This window comes from Plectropomus leopardus, chromosome 9 (genome assembly GCF_026936395.1).
Source record: "Plectropomus leopardus strain MGB_pleo_1.0 chromosome 9, ASM2693639v1, whole genome shotgun sequence".
NCBI classification, from domain to species: domain Eukaryota; kingdom Metazoa; phylum Chordata; class Actinopteri; order Perciformes; family Serranidae; genus Plectropomus; species Plectropomus leopardus.
Window position 1 is genome coordinate 28,549,318 of NC_142184.1, and position 26,553 is coordinate 28,575,870.

Below are 26,553 nucleotides of genomic sequence, written 5' to 3' on the forward strand. Positions count from 1 at the left end.
GCAACTTCTTATTGCAAAATTCTTTTGAGCATTATTTTCTTCTAACACCACTGCTTGAAATGTGACATTACAGCAGACAGGTACGTGCCACAATGTTAAACTCAAACACTGCTTGCATTGCCCTTTACCAAAGAGCAGCAGGTCAGATACTGCTGCTGCACCAGATAACGTAACAATAGACTGGATTATGCCATCGTGTAGAAGTGACACATCCTTATTCTTTTAAAACACTATTGAGCTGGAAGCACCTTCCTTAGAGACAGTTTTTGCGCCAGTCGATTGGCATCGATAATGAGCCTGTATGAGGCAAAACAGAAGAAGATCCATGGTTTTGTTATTTCACTGTATAGAAGGTATTCATATACATCAGGGAGTGCGGCGAGCATCACCTGCTCCAGCAGCGAAGAGCCCCAGTGGAGGCATGAATACTTTACAGCTATTGACTGCATAGTGGGTTAGGGATCAGGGATCACCACATCTTAGCAAGCTATTCCAAATACACACACACACACTTATTTGATCCATTGTTAGGTGGAATATTGATTATCAGCATATTTGGTCAATATAAACTGCAATAAGTCTAAAAGCTCAGAAAGAGGCATCTGGAATATAGACTGCTCTTTGTGGTTTGAACCAACATATCAGGCAGGCAGGCATCAGAACTAGTCTGCTCTCCCCCATGTTTTACCCTTAAGGAATCTCCACAGACATGTCACTAATGTAGAAATTACAAACATATTGTTTTGTCACTTACACCTCTTGCTGATATCCAGTAATTCCATTTTCCAAGGCTCAGCTATCATCAGACAGCAGGTGTTGTTGTTGTTGTTTTTGCTGTGTCTCAGCCTCTGCTGTCTCTGCAGGTGTCCTGGCTGGTCACGATAACCGGGTGAGCTGCTTGGGTGTGACCGACGATGGTATGGCAGTGGCAACAGGGTCCTGGGACAGCTTCCTCAAGATCTGGAACTAGAGTCTGAAGGTAAGTGATGAACTGGGAGGAACAGTTTCTGCTGAATGGTTCAGAAACAGCATCAGCTAAATGGAGCCTCCTATAGAGTTTGTATTTACTGCCATCTGGGGGTTTGGAATTAAGGTGCAACATATGACACAGGCACCAAATTTAGAGGCATAGGATTTTAAATTAAAAAAAGAGAAATCATAGGAATGTCTTTTGATATAAATAAGTCTTAAAAAGTGATTTAAAAGAAGACAGTGATGTAGCAAGCCCTTCCCACGGTCCTGAAATTCATAAAAAAGTTTTGAAAAAGACATGAAAGTTTGTTGTGTGTTATAAAACTGCTACAGTAATCTTCCGGGGTGAATCTACACGAGGTAACATAACAGTGAATTTATTTTCCGTAGATATAACATAGCTCTGTTTTGCTTAAGCCTAATCAACATTCAGAGTAAAGTGTACTATACAGTTCTTTTGGGGTTAAATGTCATGAATGTTTGTGGGAATTTTTTATGGGTCCTTGAAACGTCATGGAAAAGTTTGAAAATTTTGTCCATGAAAATGTGTGGGAACCCTGGAGGTCAGCAGCAGGATTCCAAAATACAGCAAACAAAAACACACAAATACAGCAGGTTAAACACAGAGAATGAATCTGGGGTTGGCTTTTACTGTCATAGGCGAGCGTTTACCAACAGTAAACGACAGTCCCACATAATATACCTTTAAATCACGTCAGCCTCACACAAATAAATGATCTTACGTGAGAGCTTCTGTGTTTCATCTCTTTTTTCATCCAGTTAGATGTTTTCTTTTTGTTTTTACCATGCAGTGACTGTTTTCTGTCAGATCTGCCTTATTTATTTTCATAGCTTCTCAAATGTCAAATCTCAAAGTGATGTAGTTCGAGACTTTAGATGTTAAACACAAGAAAATAAACATGTGAGCCGTTTCTGTCTGCGGTTTGTGAATGTTTGTAATGGCATAAAACTAGGAGAAATGCACTTTTGATCAAACCCTTGATTTAATAACTTTATAGCTGTCTGGTCAGTTAGAGATTTGTTATAATAATAATCATAATAATAATATAATTTGTTTGTTTTTTTTCTGTTGTTTGTTTCCAGATGGCATCTGGACTCCAAAGTTGAGTGGAAGACCATTCCAACATCACAATGTTCGATTTTATTGCATATCCAATCTTTTCAAAAACACCATGATACTGACTCCATACACCCCAAAAAAACTATCAAGGGCAAAAATTCTCTCTCTCTCTCTCCTTCTCATTTAAAAGAGCACAATTGTCTGTCACTCATTCAGCTACAAAAAAAGAGAAAAAAAAAAGCTTGAGGAATTTAGTGGTTTCAAAATGGAACGGAGGGGAAAATTGTGCATTCCTCCCATGACCATGGTCTGGTATTGTAGTAAGTGAAAATGCAAACACCCCACCGCTGCCGCCACCAAGCAAACGTGTCCTGCGTCCTCATTACACACAGGTCTGAGTGAAGGTTATTACTTGACAGTGATCTAACTCTTAATAGCTTTTTGGCCACGTTTCTTTTCTTTTTTTTGTGTTCATTATTCTTTTTTGTTAAAGAGAAGTAGATCAGTGAACTGTCAGTTAATGTTTAAAACGAGGATCAAAGCTTTGTTTTATTTCCTAGTCTTTACACATTTTAGAGAATGTTTTTAAGTTGAAAACTAGATGAACCTCCAGATCATGTCATTTTTAAATCCAGCTTTATCCCACTGGAGAACAAAGCGAGAGAATTGAGCTTCAACAGGGAGTCCTCAAGCCACTTCTGGCCCTTCTGTATATTTAGTCCCATGATACTTTTACTGTTTCTTTTTTTCCAGTGTAGTCCACAAATCTTTGTTTGCACAAAAATTAAACTTTGCATATATAGAATAATGTCTAAAGAAAAAAAAAGTTAACTAACCAAGCACATGCTGTTTATGATAATGAATGCTCGTTTTTAAAACGAAAAACAACAAAAAAACAAACCATTTTAACCATTCTTACACCTTTTTGTCTGGCAACAGTGTAGAATAATTAAATGAAGATTAACCCATCGGATCATAATCCACCCCGCCCCTCTTTTTTATTCATTTTTTTTTCTCTTTTAATTTAGTTTTGTTTTCCCTGGTTTCTGTTGCCCATGGTTGGGACCGGTGATGTGATTTGGTCGGGTAGGGAGTACCTCCACTTTAGCCCGGTTGCAATCCGGACGTTTCTCTTTTAACAGAGGTGCCCATTCCGTGCTTGGAAACGCAGTTACTACTCTGTGAATGACATGTTGTATAAATCAATGTTTGAAAATAATGATATTGAAACTTTTTAAGTTAAAAACGAAAAAAAAAAGATTTTGGTTGTCTGCCATGGGTGGGTTATCTCTTAGAATCGCATGCTGTAGAATTGCTTAAAAAGGTGCATATGGAATTAAGTCCTTTGATGTTTTTCTTTAAGAAAATAACCTGTTGAATATATCAATACAATGGTATTTATATTTTCCTTTTTTCTTTTCTTTTCTTTTTTTTTTTTCCTTTTTGTTTTTGGCTACTCCGTGCATACATGATTCAACTAAAATGTCAAAGCTATGCACTTGAGAAGCAAACCCTGCAACATAAACGGTTACTTGGTCCATACTTGGGAGGGATTCCACAAATTAAGAAGTAACGTAAATGTTTAAATTGTACACACATGCATACGTACATTCATTCACCTAAACATACACAATCTCAAATGGAACAAATACATTTTCATTCCTTCTGTAGCAAACAAAATTCCACTTACAAAGAAAAACATTTTATAACAGGTTTTTTTCTGTCCTTTAATAAAAAATGAAAAAAAAAATCTTGCAGCATCTGAATGGCAGAATTTTCTGTTGTTCCCTTCTCCTTGTAAACAGAGACGCTCTTTCTTTAGCAGTAGTGACATTTTTTCCATTCTGTTTTTTCTCTGCGACATTCTGTACAAAAAATGTGCTGTAATTGTGCGTTAGGCCTGGAGTTGGCAAAAAATAAAATGAAATAAAAAATATTAAAAATTAATTAAATTCCCTTTCCTTTTCTCTCTTTCTCCATCAAATAACTGTAGAGCTCTGCACCCCCACTGTTCCCTTTTCACCTTTTGTATTTAATTTTAAAGTCAGTCAGTGTACAACCGAAAGCTGGATGCAAGATAGAAACTATATTAAAATGTACTGTTATTTAAGATGTAATAAAAAGCAGTTTGAGATGACCTACTGTGTTGAGTGTGATTCACTTAGAGCGGTTACCACTGAAGCTAGAATGTTGCAGACTGTTTGGTTTCCTTGTAATTATGTTCAAGTTAAATAAACAATTTCTTATCCACTGTTGAACCAGCCTGGCTTCTCTCTATAGTCACTCGCACATGGTTGCTTTTCTCTCTTCCTGCTGGCTGCCATGCAGTTTGGTCATCAGCAATTATGCCTAAAGGCACACCTTATAGTCCTGTTTGTTTGTGTGTGTGTATGTGTAATAACTGTGAGGATAGAAATGAAAACTGCACAGTATGATGGTAATATTGCGATGTGTCTGTTCTGTAAATTCACATGAAGAGAACATACATGTATGCTCACATTTACTGAGTGTGACTCCATCTTCACTTCTCTTGGAAATACTTCCTGACTTTTTGTCGCCCCCTCCTGGATATTAGTATAAAATGCAAGAAGGGATTTTAAACATTGTAAACCAATTTGTAGGTACATAATCTATATTGTTTTAAAGTAGTGGAATGTGATTTTAATAATTTTACAGAATTGTTAAACTAAAGCACTTGTTAAAAACACAAGACAAAATTTAAATACTATGCCTCAATTGTAAGCTCAAATGGCCTAAACAAGATGTACCTGCTTGTAACGTATTAATGAATGGCTGGTTGCTGGTGCTATTTTAGAAGGTGAAATACTTTTCGCTGCATGCTCAATGCTGATGTGACAGATTTTGATCCCCCGTGTCCTGTCGTTGTATACTGTGCATGTCTATGACATATTGAGTCAAGTAGTTTGCTTTAAGGGACAATATTGATTATATTTCACGTGAGGTCACGTCATGTTTCAAGTGTCAAGATCCCTATTTTAATGTGCACAACAATTTTACATGCAGTTGTGTTTATTAAACATGGCAGACTCCGCCTTATTTCTGAGACTTAATCTATGTTAGAATCATCTAACCAGCATCAAATGAAAAGTTAAGGTGTCAGCTGTAAAACAATACGTATGTTTTAAATGTTTTCTTAAATTAAATGATTTGTAAAGTTATGTTGTACATTTGTGCCAACCAGACCTAACAGTGGGTTGGCTGACATAAAATAGAAGATGAGTGCAGGTGAAGAAAGCAAACATTTTGATGTTCCATTTATTTGTTTCTGTGACCTTAAGGACAAGGAAATAACTATGTGTCAACCAATGTGATGTATCTGTGTGAAAAGCGCCAGACAGTGGCGCTATCATGCTGTGGTTTACAGGTTAGGAACTCACTTGACTACTATAAAGAAAACATTAGTGTATATTTGGGAGAAAAAAACCTAAAACGTGTGCTCGTTGCCAAAATTAGATACCAACCAAACAAAGTGGACAAGTTCCCCGAAAGCCTCAGGTCAGATTCCCAGAGGTCAATAGAGGGCCAGCACCTAATTCGTTTGCCTGATCTTTGCCTCAAGCAAGTTATTCCGGCCATGCAGAGCGGTCAAACCACATTCAGTCCTATTGCATCACTGTCCAATGATGCAACGGGACCATCACTATTTGGACAAACTGGAAAAAGTACCAGTGGCCAGTTTGTGACACTGATCTTCTTCTTCAAAATCACACAATTTGATGTTCTAAATTGAGCATATACAATTATACGTAAACAACTGAGCAAAAAAAGGAGAAATACTTCTATTCATTTTCTATCAAAAATATCCTAATCTGTTTTGACAAACTGGCAAATGTTTGGCAATCCTAATAATTGTGTAAAATGTATTATGCTGTAATTATATAGGTCTGTTTTTTTTTATTGACAAACCAAACTTACAAAACATCGGGTACAACCACAGAAAAAAAAGAAAACAATATACAGTTTATCTGAATACAAATGGTAAAAACAATACTGACAAATATGCAGGTGAGAAAATAAATAGGTAAATAAATAAAGAAACAAAACATATTAAAAGAAAGATAAATGGATACAAACATACAAATATACATGTTGGTCTATACAAATATAAAAAGGTACATTCAGTCAGAGGATTTGGGTACGAAATTAACATAATTTTCCAAAAGCTTAACTGTTTTTTTGTTACTGTTTTTTATTATGCTGAGTGACTTAAGGAGAGCTTTCAGTTCCAGAAGGAGAGATACAGTATAGGAGGTGGTTGAGGGAATTTTGATGAATGAAAAATTTAGCATTTGCAATAACAAAATTCATTAGATATTCGAGAGCACTATTGTCTCGATTATCATAATAACGTGATATCCCTGAGGTTTAAGAAGAAGACTGAGTGAGACTCCAGATCTGTCAAAAATCTTTTGGCTATTTCACACTTAAAAAGACAAATTTCAATTTGTGTACTTTATTAAGTATTTTAATCTGCTCAATTTCATTTTTTCATTTTTTGAATTCTGTAAAGTGTCTTTGAGTACCTAGAAAAGCACTCTAAATAAAATGTATTATCATTATTGTGGTTATTATCATCATAATCATTATGATTATTATTATATTGTCTGTGAACAATAAGGGAATTAGCAGGGTAAATTAAACAGCTGTGTGACAGTCATTGTGACACTCTGGTCAGTTTGGTCAGGCCGTCCAACATGACGTCGGCGATGAGCGAGCCTGTGATTGGTCAATCCATATCAGGAAGTGATGAGCCGACTGTTGACAACAGCTCTCTTGCAAAGTAAGATGGTGTAACATTGTTATTTAATGAAATGATGTCGAGGCTCTGATCCCAACGGCAGTTTGCTGCGCTCCGAATTTGTCTCGTCCCCTGTAACGTTGTGGGTGAAAGGTATTGTTGGCCTCAGAGATGAGTGATTTCACGCTTTGTGTTGAGCATGCCGCTACTGCTAGCTTGGCTCGCTAACTAGCTTAGTTAGCTCACTGGGAATGCTCTGCTGTGTGGACCCGCCACCATTCATCCGCTTAACTGTCATTTATGTCGGCGGAGGTGTTGTTGTAGCTTACATTGATGAGTGATTTGACTTTTTGACAAACGGATAACTTTCGAGGCTAGCTAGCTTCAGTGACTACGCAACTGCGTGCCTCAGGTAGCCTTTATCATAATAATTAAGCGGTAACGAATGTAGCCTAATTACAGCTAGTTTAGCTGTTTATCTAACTGACTAGCCAACGGTAACCTCACAACTAGTAAAAACCTTTATTATACTCCTCTGACGCCATAAAAACCGCTAATGTGCTTTACTCTAAGCTTCACAACTTTTCAGTTCGTAACAGACATTTGGTGGCGCTTAAATCTAACTTGATATAGATTTAGAAAACGTTTCTGCACTTTGACGAAGACATGCTGTTGAACCGACATAAAAGTTTAAAATTGGCAGAAATATGTGCGGACCTGTGGATTGTGTGTAAGCCGAATTATAGATTGACTCTTATTTATCGACTCCATGTATAGAATACAGTAATTATTCTTAATGTATTTACATTTTATCATGCACGATTTAAATTGCTCCCTTTTTCCAGTGGACTTTGGCCTAGACTCGCATAATCACCTTTTGCTTGCTTACATTTACTTCGACTTCATTAACCATTTGAGACCCGAGCAACCTGGCTAGACCTCTTTTAAAAACTATTTTTCAAATCTGTTTAAAAACTATTTTAAAAGGCAATGGGCAACTTAAAAAACAGATCTTATGAATATAAATTTTTGGATATTTTTCCCTAGCTTCTAAAAAAACAATTTTTTAAAAATCTACTGATTTTGTGCAATTTACGGAACACTTCTTGCCATGTTGCTTATTGCCTGTCTTCCATGTTTGCAAGAGAAAGCAAACCAATTTCCTGAGATTTTAAATGTTGAAATACTTGTGAAGGTATCTGAAAACAGCGCAAGAAAATTGATATTGATTCAAGTTTCAAAGGGTTAATAATTGATGTGCCCTGTCAGGTTACTTGCAGCCTGGCTGTCTGAGATGGACGGTGGAGAGGAGATGAGAGTGGGATCTACCCCGTACTGCTGCTCCACCTGTGACGAAGGGGAGGTCAACGCCCGCAACCTGGCTCGACGCAACAGGAAGGCCCGCAGCCTGAGCACCTCCTCAGCCGGCAGCTCCTCTGAGTACAAGTATGTGTTTAACAGGGGCCCACACATGGAAAATTATTTCCTAAGGTGATGACTGACAGGCCTGTTGTTATGTTTAGTCATAGGTCAAAAGAATTTAAATAGCTTTTCTTACACCATGCATGACCTCAGCTTGTTTTCTAGCCAGTTTGGAAAGTGAGAGTTTTACTAATGACTTTGGTCTAATTGTGGACTCAGCTTTTAGGCTGGACTAGAATCTCTTGTTGTGTCTCACATTGGGATTGTATGAACTAATCTATGAGCAAACATTCCTGGATGTGTTGCATCTACATTTCAGCATAGTTGTTAATAATCTAATCCAGATTTTCATGTCAGTTTCACATAATAAAGGATTAAAATGACATTTCAATACCACTCACATGAGCAGCAATTCAATAGCTACATATCTCAGTTTAAAAGAACATTTCTCAGTGTGCCTGATCCTGATGCATACATATTTTAAGTTCACAGAGCACATTGCCGCGAGACAATTACTGGATTGAGTTGCTGCTAGGTGATATTTAAAAACAGCTGGTGTTGCTGTGAGCTGTGTGAGAAACATTTTTGAAATACCCTTGTGACATGATCTATGTTGCACCACCTCAGACATATGTCCCCTGAACCATTACAGAAGCGACTTCAACAAAATGTCTTGAGGCGTTTGTTCGCTGTGGATGTCGCAATGGCTTTGTTTGAGTGTTTTGGCAACAGTTATGAGGTTTTTCACAAAGAGAAGTGAAAAGGCGTCTGTCTGAAAATGTCCTTTAAGTACCAATCGGGACTGACCCATTATTGATGAGGAAGTGAAATGTCACTCAAAGATTACACGTGTCCAAGATGTTGAAACACAATCCCACAGTTTTATTGAGTTTAACCTAATATGGCAATGACATGACATCTGTTGCAATGGATGTAGGCAAACAACTGATTGCTTGGAAACTGGAATAGAAAGGTGATGATTTTGTTAGTGACATGATGATTATAGGACAGTGACTCAAAACAAACAACCATGAGGTAAGCCGTTTCCCCAGGCAGAAAGGTGTTTAGGATCTTAATCTGAAGATTGTTTAATAGCCTAAAATAGCTGATAACAGACTCTCTCGCCTCTCAGATTTCATTGATCACGACAAAAAGAAACAAGAAAAAAAAATCAAGATAGCATTTGGTACAGACTTCAAGTGTGCTTGCATATTGACATTCAGTGACATGGTTGGTCCACACAGCTGCCTTTGTAGTTGCATTTAAGGTTCTTTATATTCTTTCCATTATTTGTTACATCTCCGAACAAAACTTTTTAAGTTTCAGCCTGACTTCAGTCCAAGAATGTGCTGCAGAGATGACAAGAGTGGCAGCATTTGAAAATATGTCCCATAAACAGTTTGGAAGATTGGGTGTGTGTATTAGAAAATTTGGGCAAATATTTAACATTTTTGGAAGGTTTGACACACTGGGCCACGCTCTGTGGGGAGTCCAGTTTTCGTGTTTAGTGTCTTAGTCTACACATGAACAAAAACATTTGTTTGTTTTGTACGTCCCTGTTTTGCAATGGTTTATTTATTACGTTCTGTCTTGTTTTGAATATCTGTGTCAACTGCATATAATAGAGCATATTTACGATGGCAAACAGGTGGAAGTACCAGATGCACATCATTTAGTAATCTCTTAAAAAAATACCAAAAAACCTGTTAGTCAGAGGGGGCGGCACGCAGGCATCGTGGTTAGCACTGTTGCCTCACTGGTTCGAAACCCGGTTAGACCGTGATTCGGTCCGTGGGCGGGGGCCCTTCTGTGCGGAGTTTGCATGTTCTCTCCGTGTCTGCGTGGGTTCTCTCCGGGGTCTCCGGCTTCCTCCCACAGTCCAAAGACATGCAGCTCAGGTTGATTGGTGACTTTAAATTGCCCATAGGTGTGAGTGTGAACGTGTATGGTTGTCTGTCTATGTGTGTCGGCCCTGCGATGGTCTGTCGAACTGTGCAGGGTGTACCCCGCCTTCCGCCCAATGACAGCTGGGATTGGCTCCAGTCCCCCTGCGACCCTTATGAGGACAAGCGGTTTCAGAAAATGACTGACTGACTGTTAATCAGAGGAGAGAAGTGCTTGTCCTCTAAATATTGAGGGGGCTGGGTCCCCTGCCTCCCGCTCAGAATGTACAACTATGTGTTAACATGTAAATCTTACAGCATTATTAAAATCATTTTCTCCACTAATAGACAGAAGAACTCCAAAAATAAGCTGATGTGTGTACAGTGCATGACTTTCTTGCTTTTTAAAGTTGTGAGAAGTAAAGTAAACATTTGCCTGTTGTCATGCCTGATAGACACAGAGCAGCGTTATCATCCCATTTGAGTCATGTTTCTGGCCCCCTGAATAATTTCAAAACAAAAAGCCAAAAGAGGCTGAAACTCCGCAAAGCTGCTCAATCCATGATGGCTCTCTGTCTTGTCTGTCAAAACAAGCAACACCTGTCAAATCACACTTAAATCGTTTCATTCAGTGTCAATATGAAAATGTTGATGAATGCAGCTTTAAGCGCTGGAAAACAGCAGATGGTGAATTCACAGAATCAGACTGCTAAGAGGATTTGTTGGCTGACTGTTGTGCTGCAGCATAAAGGCTTCTGTAGTAGGACGCAGTCATCTTGTAGTGCATCAACACAGATCAGTGTCACTGACCTTTCACCTCCAATACAATCGTGTAGTTTTAAGAAAGTTCAGAGAGACAGACGGGGTGTGCTCACATTTTTTCACTGAACTCCAGAGCAGATAAAGACATCTGATGTGGTTAATGTTAATGTGTATTACAACCGTTGGGCTTTATTTCATCAATTACTGATACAGTGTTTGTACCACAGGTAGGACAGATAAGAGTGTTTGTTTTTTCAAAAATTTCACAATGCATTATTACCATTTGCCAAGAATTGTGAAAACTCTTCTTGAGATAATGTGGGCCGCGGACCCATTATTCACCACCAAAGGTCACACAGAGCGTGAGTCACGTTATCTACATTAGATAGACTGAGCGACCACAAATGTGTACACACAGTGTATTTTATATCTGCTGATGATGAATTTAATATTAGAAATCTGTAGGCTCAGGCTCTTTCTCTAAATGTCTCAGTCATTGTGACTTCACTTCTCTTTATTTCTCAAAACACAGAAATGAAAGTGGAATATATTTGATTAGAGATTTTACATAAGAGGCGTTTAGAAATGTAGGAATTTTAGAAACGTCCACTGGCAACACCGAGCATTCTCCAGCTCAGCTCACAGTGTCCTGTAATGATGAGAAAGTAACACTTATTTCACATATCACAACTGAAACTAAATACAACTTCTTTTTTACGGTCTAAAAATAGTGTGCATTTAGTTTTTCTTTAACAAATTGTAGAGATGATCATTTGCATACATGCTCAGCAGCTTCCCTATTTTAAACCTGCATGTTTGGCCTTTTTCATCCTGTTTTTAGGAGGACTCAGTCGCTTCATGGACCAAGCCCTGTGACCACATTCGGCCCGAAGGCATGCATGCTCCAGAATCCACACACAGTAATGTAAGTCTCACAGAGCAAATACAAGTTTTGAGTGAGTTTAAAGAGTGTTTATATATATATATATATGTAGTTTCAGTTTTTCAGTTCAGTCTGTGCAGCACCAAAAACTATGAAGCCACTTGCCGTTGCTTTTTCATATTTTTGGGCAAGTCTCTGATGCATTCAGTCAGTTGTAAATGTTAATATTAAACTTTACTTTTTTAAAATTAAAACATTCAGTTGTCAGATGGTGCTTACATAATGGTGAAAATTTTGTTCAAACATGTTTAAATTTGGCAAAAAGTGTTTACATTCAAACACGTCTAGTTAAAAAGGTGTGATATTTGACACACAATAGCATAAGGCAAGGCCGCCCTAGCTGCATGTCACTTAATGGTTTGACTATTCACGTAGCTTTTACAAGCTTCCTCCTTATTGAAAGTTAATGATATGTAAAGTAATGTAACATCTCAAAAACAAGTATCAAACATCTAACCTGTTCCTCATCAGTCCTCTGTTGCAGTTTCTCTGCACTCTAAAAACAAACAGACTGTCTTGTCCTCATCAAAGTACTGCTTGACCAACAAAAGAAGATTCAGTTTCTTATTGAGCGGGGCCAAGTTTAACATTAACAGTGGCAGTCTTTAAAGGACACCATGTGCTAACTAACTACTGACACCAGCTGACCTCTTTAGCTTGTAACTTAGTAAATATTTGTCACATCATTAAATCAGGCAGCTATTTGTAATATATGGGACATAATAATATGCCATCGCTGTTTGTTTACTTTTGTCATATAAGTGAACAAAAAATATGTACTTTTTTAAAGATTTTTTGGGGGGGCTTTTTGCCTTTTATTTGAGAAGATAATTAAAGTGTGAACGGGGTAGAGACAGAGAGACAGAGAGAGAGAGAGGGGATGACATGCAGCAAAGAGTTGAGGTCGCAATCAAACCTGCAGCAAGGACACAGCCTTTGTATGAGAGGAAGAAGTACATATTTTTGGGGCACCCAGTGGCTCACCAGGTGGAGGGGGTGCCCCAAAAATATGTACTTCTTCTTGTACAAATAGACCATGCTGCTGAGTATCATGGCACCAAGTGATCTCACTCTCACCTGTCCCTGATCAGAGTGAATTAATAAAAAAAACAGTACTTCCTGTATCTATAAAATGGCAAACTTCTCCTCAACAGGTTGTTTATGAGAATCTTGTAATCTCATGATCTCAATCTTCCACCTAAATTTCTTAACATCCTCTTTTGTAACTTCAAAGTTGGCAACACAAATATTGCGAACTGTATGGTTAATGTCACGTACATTTAAAAAAAAAAAAAAAAAATGAGATGCAAAATGACAGATTTGGCATCTTTCCAAATTTTGAGTTCTGTGAGATTGATTTCCACTTTTTGGCAGGTTGTAATTATGCATCTGCCAAAGTATCCATCAACATATTAAAGACGTGTTCAAGCATGCTCGCATGTGATGTCATCATGTCCCTGTATAGACATGCATGTGTCAAATGTCTGCTTTTGAAATGATGCCAGATGGAGTGATGTGAAATTAAAAAGTACTAAACGGGAACAACAACTAAAATAGGAATTCCCATTTGTAATTTTCACGGCCTTAGAAAGTTCAGTCAGTATTTGAACATGAGCTACTCTCTCAAAAACAGAAAACAGAGAAGTTAGTCTCAAACTTGTGATATCATGAAGTATAAAGTCTGGAGTTACTCCAGAGACAGTGCATGGGAGACTGATGTTGTGGAATTTTATTTGCTGTTTTATGTAATATTGACCATTAACTCAGCAGTGCAGTTGAACAATAATCCCTAACATTCAAACAAGGCAACCTCAGATTTTCGGGGGGAGTTTTTCCTTTTCTGCTGTGAGTCCAAAGTAAGAGTTGCAGCAATATACTGCTTTCAATGTATTCTGTGGTCTGAAAATTGATGGTTATCATGCTGTGTACATTTGCTCGTCCTCGGTATTGAAAAACATAGAACTGGACGGTGAATTTAACCTTTTATTTCAGTTATTTTCAAAAGGGAGACTTTTTACACATACCTTCGTCTCAAAAATTGGTTTCAAGTTTGAATTCTAGTAACAAAACATTTGTTTTAATGCCCTGAAAAAAGCCCTCTGTTTTCACTCCTGTTAAGGACATTGGAACTGATAATAATAATTTTTCTGTAATACCGTGATTCTGTGAAATCACGCTATTTTCTGAGACGATTATTGTGCTGTAAAAATGCTGTGTTAACCCTAGTCCAAGGACAGCGGGATGTCATTGCTTCTGAAGCAAATTGTGATATTTGGCTTTTTTAATCAACTTGAATTGAGTCACTTTTTCCAGACCTTTTGAGATTCTGTAATAAGCTCCAGCAAAAAGCTAGCAAAGTAAGACCATGTGATACCTCGTCAAACCAAGATATTCAATTTACTATAACATAATACAAATACAATAAAGAAATACTAACATGAGATGCCGTAATTACTGATTATCTGATTAATCTTATCCAATACAAGAGCTCCCGGTAAGCGCTACCTTTTATATGGCTCTGTTCCTATTCAGAATGTTGATGCAATGCTATAACATATCTTGTTTTATTATGCAATACAGTATGCCAACAAAAGTGACTACAAAATCGTATCAGCTTTATTCTGAATTATTATCACCAGAAGCGTGACGTTTCACAAAGAATCAGAGGTAATAAAATGCTGTAGAGGGTTATAGCAAACAGGTGTTAGTGTTAATGTGTCCACCTGCTGAAACTGTTGCATAAATCAACATAATGACTCAGGCGGCAGAGCCGTGTAAAACTCTTGATGTTTTCCCGTCAAAGCGTTGTCAGACTGCTGCCGTCTCAACTGCCCCAGTCACATAAGTGGCTCCTAGCACTGTTTGTCTTAGGCAGCAGTAATTGATGGATTAGCTTCCTCAAAGCTTCTAGACAGGTTAAAAGTAGTAAAACCAGGCTATATTTACTCCAAAATAAAGGTTAGGCTGCAGTATTTTTAGGAAGACCTTGCTCCATCGAGAAATACTGTGCAAATGTACTTGGAATTTCAGAAGCAATAGAAAAGGTGATTTAGCACCAAATATCAAGTGAAGTAGTCACAGATTAGACCATCCAAACTGAAAACTAACTGCTTCGTTTACTCTCTGTTGAAGGGTGTGGTTGTGATACTACTCAAGGTATTGATGGGCCCAGCCTGTTTGTTTTTTGTTTGGTATTGGTTTTGCATGTCGTTGTTGGAGAGCATTTGTTGTTCGAAGACAGACAGAATCTCCACCCGTTCCAGTGACATCAGGTTGTCCTACAGATGCCATGAACACGCCCTAAACAAAGAGACTTTAAGTGCCAGTTGGGTCGGTACACCATGTTCCAAGTTTTGTCTTTTTAATGTAATCTTATCTATAAACAGGCACTCTGCAGAAAATTTGCACTATATAAGCCGTAAGGTTAAACTTTCTCCGAAAAAATAATGCAAATATTTTTAAAGCCGTAAATCATATCTTTCAATCACAAAATGGTATTTTAAAAGTGGTGGAAATGTGTTGCTTTTTACACAGTACAGTATGAATTAGGGGTGGGGGAAAAAAGCAATACAGCATAGTGTCAGAATATTTTTTCATGCAATATTGTATTGATAGTAGGGCACCAAGTGTCATTTTTTTATGAAATAGATTATTAACATTGCAAAAACAAATTATACTTGATTGCCTAGTAGAGAAATAAAAGCAGTTGCTTTTTCAGTCCACTACATACATTTAGCTACAATAAAAATGACCAAAGTGAGAAACCATATCTTTCAAACTTTATCTTCTTAGATTAAACCGATGCTGGCAAAAGTTTTCCTTTGGGGAACATAAATAAGAGTTTTTAAAAAAGTAATAAATTACAATATATGTTATTGCTTTACTCATCATATCGCAAAAAAAAAACGCAATGATATCGTACCTTGAACATATCCTATTTCGAGGCCTCTGGTGATTGTGAGTATGAAAATTGCACATTATCCCTCAAAACATCAACTCATTAAATAGAGAAAACGCATAACATTCATTGAAAACAATATTCTTTAGGTAAAAACATATTTTGGAAAATGCAACGGCATTTCGATTGGGTTAGTACAATTGCATAAAATAATAATTTATGTACTATTTATATACTTACATACTACATGCGCACATCTCTAATAGCTGCAGTGCACTATGTTGCCTTTCTGTGTAAATAATCACTGTCATGGCGGTGTGTGAGATAAAAATTGCTTGTGAGAATGAAAAGTAATTTACACATTGGCCTGCGGTGAACTGGTTAAATTATGATGGTGACCGTTGTAGGACACAAGAAAGCTCAGCTACATCCTGTTGTATTTTAATGTATGATTACGTCATATACCCACGTAGCCCTGTTGATATATTTCACCTTGGACTTCCTCTTCCTGCAGGTCATTAAGCAGCATTGTCTTTTCTTGAAAATGGGTCATAAAATAAAAAGGGACTTTTTCTGGCTTTACATAAAAACACAATCAGTTAATTTTTTATTTAAGGGTAACATTTTGACTACTGTGTCCTTTAATTTAAAGGAAGATATTTCTTCTTTTTTTTTCTTTTTTTTTTTTTTTTAAATAAGCAGAAATTGAAAAACTCCAAATTGAGTAATTTGTTTACAGTAATCCAGCAGGTGTTATCCAAGTGACGTCTATCCTCCTTTGTTATTTAGAGTAGTTAAAGTAATTACATAATTCTTCAAATAATGAAGAACATTCGGGCCAGATAGATGGCTCATTGTATTATAATACCTGTCATTATAATGGATATGCTAGTTTCAGGAATAGCGTGTCATTGTTTTGTTTCAGTAAATCTCACCTGTCCAATAAGGAAGGTCCTTCCCCTGAAGTGGGTGTGTTCAGCACAGCAGAGTGGGCGGGAGCTGAGATAAAGTCAACACTAAGATGAGTGAGAGCCTTTATTCAGCAGCAGAATGCTCCAGGAAGGTTTAGTGTTAAGTCCTCATTGGGACAAATATAGCCACAGTGGATCCAGCCTGAGGGGCTGTTAGCTGATCCCGGAGCCCGACCACAGCGCGTGAAGACGCTCTCCGCCTCGTGTAGCCTCTCAGACAGCCCGTGGCTGACTCACAGCTTGACCGCAAGAAGTGAACTGACTCAGTTGCTCCAGCTGCTTTACAATGTGCAATCAAGGAAGTTGTTAGAGATAGAATGAGCCGTGTTGCCGGAGTGCCGCTCTCCAGCTGATTTGGCCTGAAGCAGCATCCTTGTTACATGTGTACAGCCATGAAGTTCAACCAGTGCGTACTGCAGGACACTCCAGGGAAAAACAGTGAGAATAAAGTGTGGAAATGGTGAGAGCATCTTCCTTATTTCTTTCTCAACAGAGAATATGTTTGATTGGTGAAATATTAAGTGCCGTGCACGGAGTACAGACAACCAGAGCTTAACTGCAGACAGCTAATAGTATTATTAAACTGGTGTCATGCTTGATTTATTTCATTTTCATCTTGGCTTGAATGGAAAGAGGAAGACTGTACATGTGTCCGGAGTGTGCAGTGTTGGACTGATAGCTCTTAGAGGCTGATGTGATGTCAAGTTTACTCGTACTGGCCAGCGGTAGGTGTGACACTGAAGAAGTTGCTGTGTTTGCGTGTTATCACAGAGCCGGGCTATTGTAAGAGCATGGCCCAGTGGTTTGGACAGAGTGGGGTTTTTGAGTGAAAGGGGAAGGTCACAGTGCAGATGCTTTGAGGTAGTCAAAGGAGAAACTGTCCATGAATAGATCACAGCTCATCGCCTGTTCAAATGCTGATGAAGATTTGCTTTGTATCCTTTATTTTTATTCCGAAACCAGGGCCTGCACAGCTTCCATGATGTGCCTGTCCGATTGGTTCAATCAGTTTCACTTGATTCAGGAAGTGTTTTGATTATATTTGCCACACGAACCTGTACAGTGCAAGACAATGTGAGAATAATAATGACTGCCTTGTGAATATCTTTGATGCGTTTTAAGTAGACAAAGAAACAGGATGTTCTAATAATTCTGCTTTCTTGTGTTATTTGTCGGGACTGAAGAGTTTTGTATGCATGTTATAGGTGTGTATTTGAATCACTGGTTCCAAACTATAGGTTATGTTAGGCTGCACAATAAATTGAAATCAATGCGTGCAATATCCAAACTGCAGGGGCTGCAATTTTTTTTATAAAGCTAAAATGTGTCACAACATACCATTATAAAGAAAGCCGTGTAGTGCTACAGAGATCCCCCAGCCTAAAAATCATATTATAAATGTAAGGAATTATGTTTTTTAGTATAAAAGACAAGCAAAAATCCCATCATAATGATTTTTATAGTTTTATCAGTGAAAATTAAAAATGTAAAAGATACGATTCCCACTAAAATCACCACTCATCGCAATAGCTGGAAAAGTAATTGCTAAATGATTTTATTTTTTTATTTTTAAATGCCTAGTGTGGTGCACAGAGGGTTTGTAGGTTTTTATTCACTCATGTTCTCCTGGCTGTGTCCTCACCTGGGGGAAAAAAACCCTACTGCCTTGATTGTATTACTGAGAATGGTGTCTGATCATTTTAATATTTTCAGCAGTGGATAGGCCACATCTGAGGCCGGTGTTGGCACAGTACTAAAATTTGTACAGTGTGGATATCAGAACCAAACAAAGACAAACTTGTTCAGTAAATCACCATTAGATGGTTAATGGGAGCTGGTATTCACGGTAAAACCAACGTGACGTGAATACAGGGTCGACAGAGCACAGTGGTTCTCAAACTGCATCAGTATCTCTCTCATTTAGTCTCAGTGACGTCCTCTTATGGGTACAGCTGGTTGTGAATAGGTTTGAAATTGTGATTCTCCACATGAAACTGCCATCAATGTCATTTTATAATACTCATTCGCATATGAAAGCCATTTAAAGCAGAACTAACTGTTTTCAGGTACAGTATTGAGTCTTTGGGTATGTAGGCAGCCTGCATCTGTGTAACCCTTCCTGCAAGAACTAACAAATTCCCAAAGTAACTGCCTAATATGTATGACTGAGAGCTGTAACTAATTAGGGCTGTCATCAGACTTTGGTATTGTTAAGTAATCCTAGACTAGAATCTCTTAGCTATTTCCAGCTTTTACATTAGCTCATTTTCCATGTGGTTTTCATTTTGTTTCACCCCCAGGGAGTTTCAATTTCCATGCCTCTTGTTAGTCGTTTTTATGTTGTGCTATTTCTCTGAATTCATCCTCACAACTCGTGGCTCTCCGCTTGTCATTTCAGAATGCACTTTGGTTTCAAGAGCTCAATTTTCGAGAGATTCTTTCATTCTTTTTTTCCCTCTTAGAACACCACTCTGACATTTTTACCTTGCCCTTTTTACAGTAATGTCTTTTTTCCAAACATATTAACAATTAACCAATAACGGCCCTGACTCGCTGATGAGTATGTGGCTACAGAACTAGACTTTGAGTTAGCGTCTCTAATTGGATAGGTACTAAGCAGTCCATTTTATGATGTACAGTCGGTTAGTTAACAGATGTTACATCAGCCACAATCTTAACACTCAGGTCTATGCTGATGTAAAAGGGAGTCCTGATTATGTGACTGTTGAGTCTGTTTTCTGAACGTTGCGTTTGTGTGCTTAGGCACATTCAGGACCCTGCCAGCCAGAGACTGACATGGAACACGCCACCAAAAAGTGTCCTTGTCATCAAGAAGATTCGAGATGCCAGTCTGCTTCAGCCTTTTAAAGAGCTCTGCGTATTCCTCACAGAGGTATGAAGGGGTGGCCTTTAATAGTGAAAGTAATTTGGATGGGAAGCTGTTGAGACATCGATGTGAAACCACCGTGTGTGATGCAGTCTTTAATCTCTGTAAATCTTGTGGTTGTTTTAGGTGAAAGACATGATTGTTTACGTGGAGAAAAAGGTTTTGGAGGACCCAGCTATTTCGGATGATGAAAACTTTGGGGCCATCACTAAGAAATTCTGCACTTTTAGAGACGGTAAGAAAATCTGTCTTTGCTATGGCTAGGCATTGGACAATAGGAAACGTTTATGATCTGGGCCCAAATAATTGTATAAAATGCTATAATATCCAACATATGCGCAATAGCACTAAAATCATAGACTGTATAAATATTGGACCTAACTACCATGACATCATCCGTTGGTTTGTGGACTGCTATTTGAAGACTCGAGTTCAGCATTTTGGCCATCACCATTTTGCTATCTTGGCTGTGGAGGAGAGAGGGATGGATCATGCTCTCAGACTGTAGTGACACCTTTAAGACAGCCTGTCACTCAAGTAGCTCCGCCCTTTTAATATGCGTAACTTAGAGCCTTAATGTAATGTAAACGGGTGACTTATAAAATAATCCCCCACCTGAAGTTGTCATGATTGTTGAAATTAGCTAGAGACCAAAAGTAGATAGTAGTAGTTTTTGTACCAGGCTGTAAACATGTTTATTTCTGCTGTAAAGTTTTAAAATGGGGGCCTATGGGGTTTTACTCTGTTTTGGGGCCAGCCTCCAGTGGCCGCTTGATGAACTGCAGTTTCTAACTCTTTCACATTGGCTTCATTTTTCAGCCTCAGAGTTTGACCCTTGACAAAAACATACTGGAATCTCTTTACTGTACATTTTGATAAGAAACATATATTTTTTGCATCATGGATCGGACACGCTTTAAGTTAACATCCTTCTTATGGCATCATATCTTTCAGTATAAAATATACCAATTTTTGATCAAGACCATTAATTTTTTTTGTTCTTTTTTTAGGTTGGTGCATATGCAGCCTGTTTTTGCAGAGTATCTTTATTGTTGGTACCATAGATTGTATATAAAGATTGTCCACTCGACAGCCCCACAATGGTGAAGCCAAAGCGTCTCGATTGCCCCATAATGGCTGGCAGCAGTATAGGTCATAAAACCCTCTATCTCCATGTTAGAGGATGGTTTTTCTGATAAGTTTAGTTTAAATTTGCAATTTAATACCATAAAAGAGGGATTTTACTACGTATTTGACAACTGCGTGCACCAATCAGTGTGCTTATTGCCATCCATGATAAAAATCGTGTAATGTCCCATCACTAATACACACTACATATATAAAAAATAAAAACAATCACAATCTCAAGATAAAATATTTAAAAGGTTCATTCTCATATATTTCTCAGATCTTGACGACATCTCCAATCGCGTAGACTTCATCATCTGTCTTGGTGGTGATGGAACTTTGCTGTATGCATCTTCGCTCTTCCAGGTAAACAGCCAGGTTTAAAAACAGCCATTGTGTGTTTTTACACGAACTGGTATAACACAAAAACTCTTTTCTCTCTTTGTTAATTTGTAGGAGAGCGTTCCACCAGTTATGGCCTTCCACCTGGGCTCCCTGGGTTTCCTGACACCCTTTAAATTTGACACCTACCAGTCTCAAGTCACCCAAATCATTGAAGGTACTGAATGTTCTCTACCAAAGTCTGTCAGTCTCTCTCTTTCTTAATTGATATACACTTCTAATCAGTTTGATGTGCTCCAACGGTCATTTACAAAAGGCACTTCAAATATTTGTATGTATATTGTTTGTAGGTAACGCTGCCATTGTCTTGCGAAGTCGCTTGAAAGTGCGGGTGCTTAAAGAGAACTGGGAAAAAAAGGCCAGAGTGGACGAAAAGGGCTTCATCCTCACCAATGGAGACATTGAAAGCAGCTGGAAAGCTGTGCAGTATCAGGTATTATCTGCAGCTTAAACCTGTTCTCCTAACCACTTAAAAAACCCAAATCTTAGCCTTGGCCAACATTAATATCCTCTCTCTCTTTGCCAAGATGTAAGAACACAGATTTTTCTGTTCATCAGTTCACGTGGCTGATTTACACAGCAGCCCCGAGGGGTGTACCGTGAAGCAAGTTAAGTAGAGTCAGGCTTTCTTTGCGTGAGCTGGCTCGACAAACACAAATCAAAGCCACATTAATTTTACTGTTTAAATGTTATCTGTGATAAATACCAATCAACTAATCCGTTTTCTAATCTGTGTTCTTTTAGCTGTAATGTACCAGCAGTGTGAAACAGACTTCAGCATACCAGGACTGATCATAAAAACTAGGGCTGTCAGTTTAATTTTTAAAATCATGGTTAACTGCCGGATTTCAGTGGTTAATCTCATGTGTAAAATTCCATTATTTTGCATTTCAAAACTGTTTTGAGGTCCATATTAACAAGGTAAAGCAATTTTACAAGACTGATCTTGATTGTCTATCAAATAAATGCAAAGAAATGAACTTTTGATCTTGACTTCTAGATTTATTTTATTTCAAATCAGTGTTGCGTTGGTGTGGTGTGATGGTAAAGCATACGACTGGTCACTCACTACCTGAGTTTTTAAAAAATACTGCGTTAAGTTTAGTCCTTAATCACATTGCAATTAATACGTTAACGCTGACAGCCCTAATAAAAACATAACCCAAAATAATAACATTATGCTGGTTTGAAGGAATTACATACTGCCTTTCATATGCAAGTAAATGTCACACTGATCAGTCCTGTAGTGCACCATTAGTGTATGCTACCTGTGATTTTATAGAAGAGCTGGAGTCAGCGTGGATAAATTTACCAGAGAACACTACGAACATATTCAATACTTCAGTGAGAGCCAGAACAACCTTGTGAATCAAATATAAAGATACTATTAGTGAAAAACACCTTTAAGCTGGTTTCAGTCCTAAATTTAGAACAAAAACTGGTGCTGACCAGGTTAGCCGTGCAATTTAAGTTACCATGGTGGTCATGCCAGGTTAAAAGAGAGCCACCTTCATGACACGGAAAAACCTCTTTAGACTCAGTATATCTTGCTAGCCTACTGTCCACTCCATCGTACACACCTCAGCTAGATGAACGTCTCTGGTTCTCCAAACCTGTAGCAAACACACACAAAAAGTTGGAGCTACATATTAACTGTTAGCATGGTAGCAGCCAATTGAGATCCCTCTAAGGAAATTAATTATTTATTTATTTTTATCAATTAGTAACAGGATGCAGTTTCACTACAGCCACACTGTAAACACGCCAAAACAGCTCAGCCCTGTAATGTCATCATAATTACTGATGCCTGAGGGATTTGAACCACAAGCTAAAATACCACATAAGTAAACACTGTCATCAGCTCCATAACAAGAAATGCAGCTCTGACTGCAGGAATGAGGTTCATAGTCACTGACAGGTAAGTTTAGTAACACTTATTCCATGACGAGGAGGGAGCGTCTTTTGTAGTGTAGCAGAGACACTAGAGAGAGATGTTAGTGGCGTAGTGTGTTGGTTAACACATGTGACTGTGTGTTTCAGGTACTGAATGAAGTTGTGGTGGACAGAGGACCCTCCTCATATCTCTCCAATGTTGACCTCTTCCTGGATGGACACCTCATCACCACCGTGCAGGGAGACGGTGAGTAGGCAGATTATCTGTCTTGATGCTCAGCCGTCTGGGAAAATGTAAATACTTACAGTTCATGGGGTCCTTTGACTGTACCAACAACATTCAACAAGTCCAGAGTCAGAGAGTGCTGACACATAAATCAGATCAGTGTTTTATGAGAGGAAGGCTGCCTAAAATTCACACTTCCACAGCTGAGTGATATGAGAAAAACCTGTCTGACAGCCAAAACAGGACGGTCTGTAGATAAGGCAATGTTTAGTCTCTGCACCTCTGGCTGACCTTCACCTCCCAGCATGCAGTGAATATTGCACAGCAGTTTGCACACATTACCATTGTGCCGATTCCCATTTACAAAAATAGTCATTGGTAGACTTTGAATGTGAATCATTCATATTTTGTCATGTCTCTTATTTCAACGTATGAAAATGTGAGCAGAAATTAAAAATGTTTTGTTCAGTTTACACTGAACATTTTAAATGCAATCAAAACTGCACGCGACAAGTTGGTTAACTAAAGAAATATTCATTTACAGGCCTTGCAAATGCTGTAACTGGATTCCAAGTTTTGATAAAAATGTTAAAGGTGTAACTCAACTGCAGGGAAGTAATATTAAACTACAACATGCAGAAGTTACTAGCCTGGATGTGGTATAGTAGTATAATATATGTCCTGCAGTAGTATTGATAATAAAGAGCAAAATCTTTGCTCCACCCTTCAGGTCAGTCACACCATGTACATATTTTTGCAAGTAAGGTGTGGCAAGTCAAAAAAGTTGTCTACATTTGTGCTAAAAATGATTCCTGTAATAATTGAGGATACTTTTGATATTTTATTGATTATTTAAGTCATTTACTCAAACAAAAAAACTACAGTTTTTTGGTTCCAACCTCTGCATTGTGTTTTATCCTATTTTATATAATTTTCTCATGCAGTGTATTAATTGAAATGATAATGAAATAATTGTTAGTTGAAAGTTAGGCTCTCACCCACTGAGATACAGTATTCATGACTTGCACGTGATATCATGCCTTAATTCAGTGTGTGCATGTTTCTCTGTGTGTCCTCAGGTGTGATAGTATCTACACCTACAGGAAGTACAGCGTACGCAGTGGCAGCAGGAGCTTCCATGATCCATCCCAACGTCCCGGCCATCATGATCACCCCCATCTGCCCACACTCGCTTTCCTTCAGGCCCATCGTGGTGCCTGCCGGTGTGGAGCTCAAGGTATTTAAAGTGTTTGACTCAGTCCTACACGTAGGATTTTTATTATTTGGAGTCTTAGTGTATTTTGAAGCAGTAAAGCTGTCCATAGAGAGGCAGGCAGGTTTTACATTCTAAAACCCCAAATTACTTTAAAAAAGACCATATTATGTTAAAGGATGAATTTTATTTCAGTTAAGCATTGAGGACAAAGAAAACATGTTTTCACGTAACTGTGAAAAACAAACCTTCTTTCTGTGACTTTTCTGCATTCTTTGCATGTCATTTTTTTAGATAATGCTGTCACGTGATGCCAGAAACACAGCCTGGGTGTCATTCGATGGAAGAAAGAGACAAGAGATCTGCCACGGAGACAGGTTAGTCCACATACCGAGCTGGTCATCACACCTCAGACACACAAACAGCCAACAGAGAGACACTCAGGGTGACGCGGAGTAAATGAAGCAAAACAAAGCCCAGAGATTCTGTAATGGATAATAAGTTTAACTCTCCCAGCAGCTGCCTCAACACTTACAGGCTTTGTCACGTAACCTTATCAACCTGCTTAGTGGGCTTGAGGCCAGCAGTGTCCCGCATACCAGATCTAGGCTCTTCCTTTATGCAACTCTAAAGATAATCACCTTCCTGGTTCTCAAAATGAGCTGCCAGTCATTTCCAGTCATTGAACAAATACCCACTGTTGCTTCAGAAGGAAGTTGTGTTGCCAGATCCGATGTCAACACCTCCTCTTTTGTTTTCTGATTGCAAGTACCTGGACTTTTTTTTTTTTTTTTTTCTTTTTCCTCATTCGGCCTGGAGCCCTTTCTGACACAAAACCTTTTTTTTCCATTCCTGTTCCAGTATTACCATCACCACTTCCTGCTTCCCTGTTCCCTCCATCTGTTTCCGGGACCCGGTCAATGACTGGTTTGAGAGCCTGGCCCAGTGTTTACACTGGAACGTGAGGAAGAAGCAGAACTACCTCAGCTCAGAGGACGAGGAGTTCTGAGACATGAGGCTTCATTGAAGTCTTCTCCAAAGTCTCAAGGACTCCTTTGTCTTGGTTTTAGCGTGACCGTGCTCTGTGCCGTTTTGTCTTGTATGGATAAAAAGTCTCACCAAACTCCATTCAAAAATGCCCCTCATGGTAATGTTGCCCTTCGTATGGGTTAAAATTGATCCATAGTAATATTCCACAGTATTGAGTCAAACAGCTCTTTTGCTGTTGCCTATTATGTTGAATCTTGGTGCCATAAATGTGTGGGAATAAGAGGCAAACTATGAAACCCCAGAGTGCTCAATTAAATTAAATAGCAATTAAAATGTATAATCATACTAACTAGCTTTTTTGGCTAGCATTGATTATAATTCAACAGAATATCAAGCTAGTGTTGACGGTAGCTGCTGGCTGGTCAAGTGTGGAGAGTGAAAATTTTGACATGTTGAATGGCTGAACAATGAGTACGTCATTTAGAAAAAATGCTAATTAAACATTTAAAAAGAGACTTAGAGAAATAACAAAATTAAAAATTCTACAATGAAAACAAAATGGATTTCAATAAATAACCAATGTTTCCCACATATTTAAAATCTTATCTGTGGCGGTAGATGATGAAAACTTCCCTTTTTATTCTCTTTTTTTAAAAAAATCTCATTTGTGTCCCTTTTTTCATCAGTCCGTGTCCCCTCTCTAAACTCTTGCGGGTATGTGAAAGCATCACAGGGAGAACTTATCATGAGTTCTTTTTCCCCAGCAACAGTTTGAAGAGTTTGAGTCACAGGATGGATAATTGATTTGTTAATCCAGTCATAGTTGATCAGATCGATAGATGAGAGGAGCAGCTGCTGCAGAGGGAGTGAAAGCAAACATTTAGACCTACTGCTGAAATATCACTTTAACTGCACCTGATGTTCTGCTGCTCCGTGCCCAGAGTACTCTGTGTGCCCAAAAGACGTGCAAAGAATAACTGAATGGTGTATATATATTCCAAATGAATGATCCAGCTCTAAAAATGTCGTTACATGAAGGCGGATGTTTTGAACATGGTAGACCGCCACCAATTAATGAATAAGTGGGAAACCTTGAATAAACCCTCTGAGCTGAGGGGTATTC

At 38.3% G+C, this 26,553-nt stretch overlaps 2 protein-coding genes across 7 annotated transcripts in view; both read left to right on the forward strand.

Annotated features, from left to right (window-relative positions):
* Positions 1–4,190, forward strand: part of gnb1a (guanine nucleotide binding protein (G protein), beta polypeptide 1a) — a 43,051-nt gene extending 38,861 nt beyond the window's left edge. For all 3 annotated transcript variants that reach the window (XM_042491135.2, XM_088082433.1, XM_088082432.1), the window contains exons 10-11: positions 864–979; positions 2,077–4,190. In XM_042491135.2, the coding sequence (XP_042347069.1) occupies positions 864–970 (107 nt within the window). In that variant the 3' untranslated portion in view covers positions 971–979; positions 2,077–4,190. The remainder of the gene's footprint in view (positions 1–863; positions 980–2,076) is intronic.
* A 2,564-nt stretch (positions 4,191–6,754) lies between these two features.
* nadka (NAD kinase a) lies at positions 6,755–26,070 on the forward strand. Of its 4 annotated transcripts, none has more exons than XM_042491205.2 (12): positions 6,755–6,854; positions 8,082–8,258; positions 11,721–11,804; positions 19,455–19,584; positions 19,705–19,813; positions 20,987–21,072; positions 21,163–21,265; positions 21,399–21,541; positions 23,149–23,248; positions 24,307–24,464; positions 24,735–24,817; positions 25,302–26,070. In XM_042491205.2, exons 1-12 carry the CDS (start codon positions 6,769–6,771, stop codon positions 25,447–25,449), a joined length of 1,407 nt encoding a protein of 468 aa, XP_042347139.2. In that variant the 5' UTR covers positions 6,755–6,768; the 3' UTR covers positions 25,450–26,070. The 4 variants fall into 4 exon arrangements, with proteins under 4 accessions (XP_042347139.2, XP_042347138.1, XP_087938560.1 ...); XM_042491204.2 differs by having other exon boundaries at positions 6,827–6,965; XM_088082434.1 differs by lacking the exon at positions 6,755–6,854 and adding an exon at positions 7,076–7,224.
* Positions 26,071–26,553: the final 483 nt, after the last annotated feature.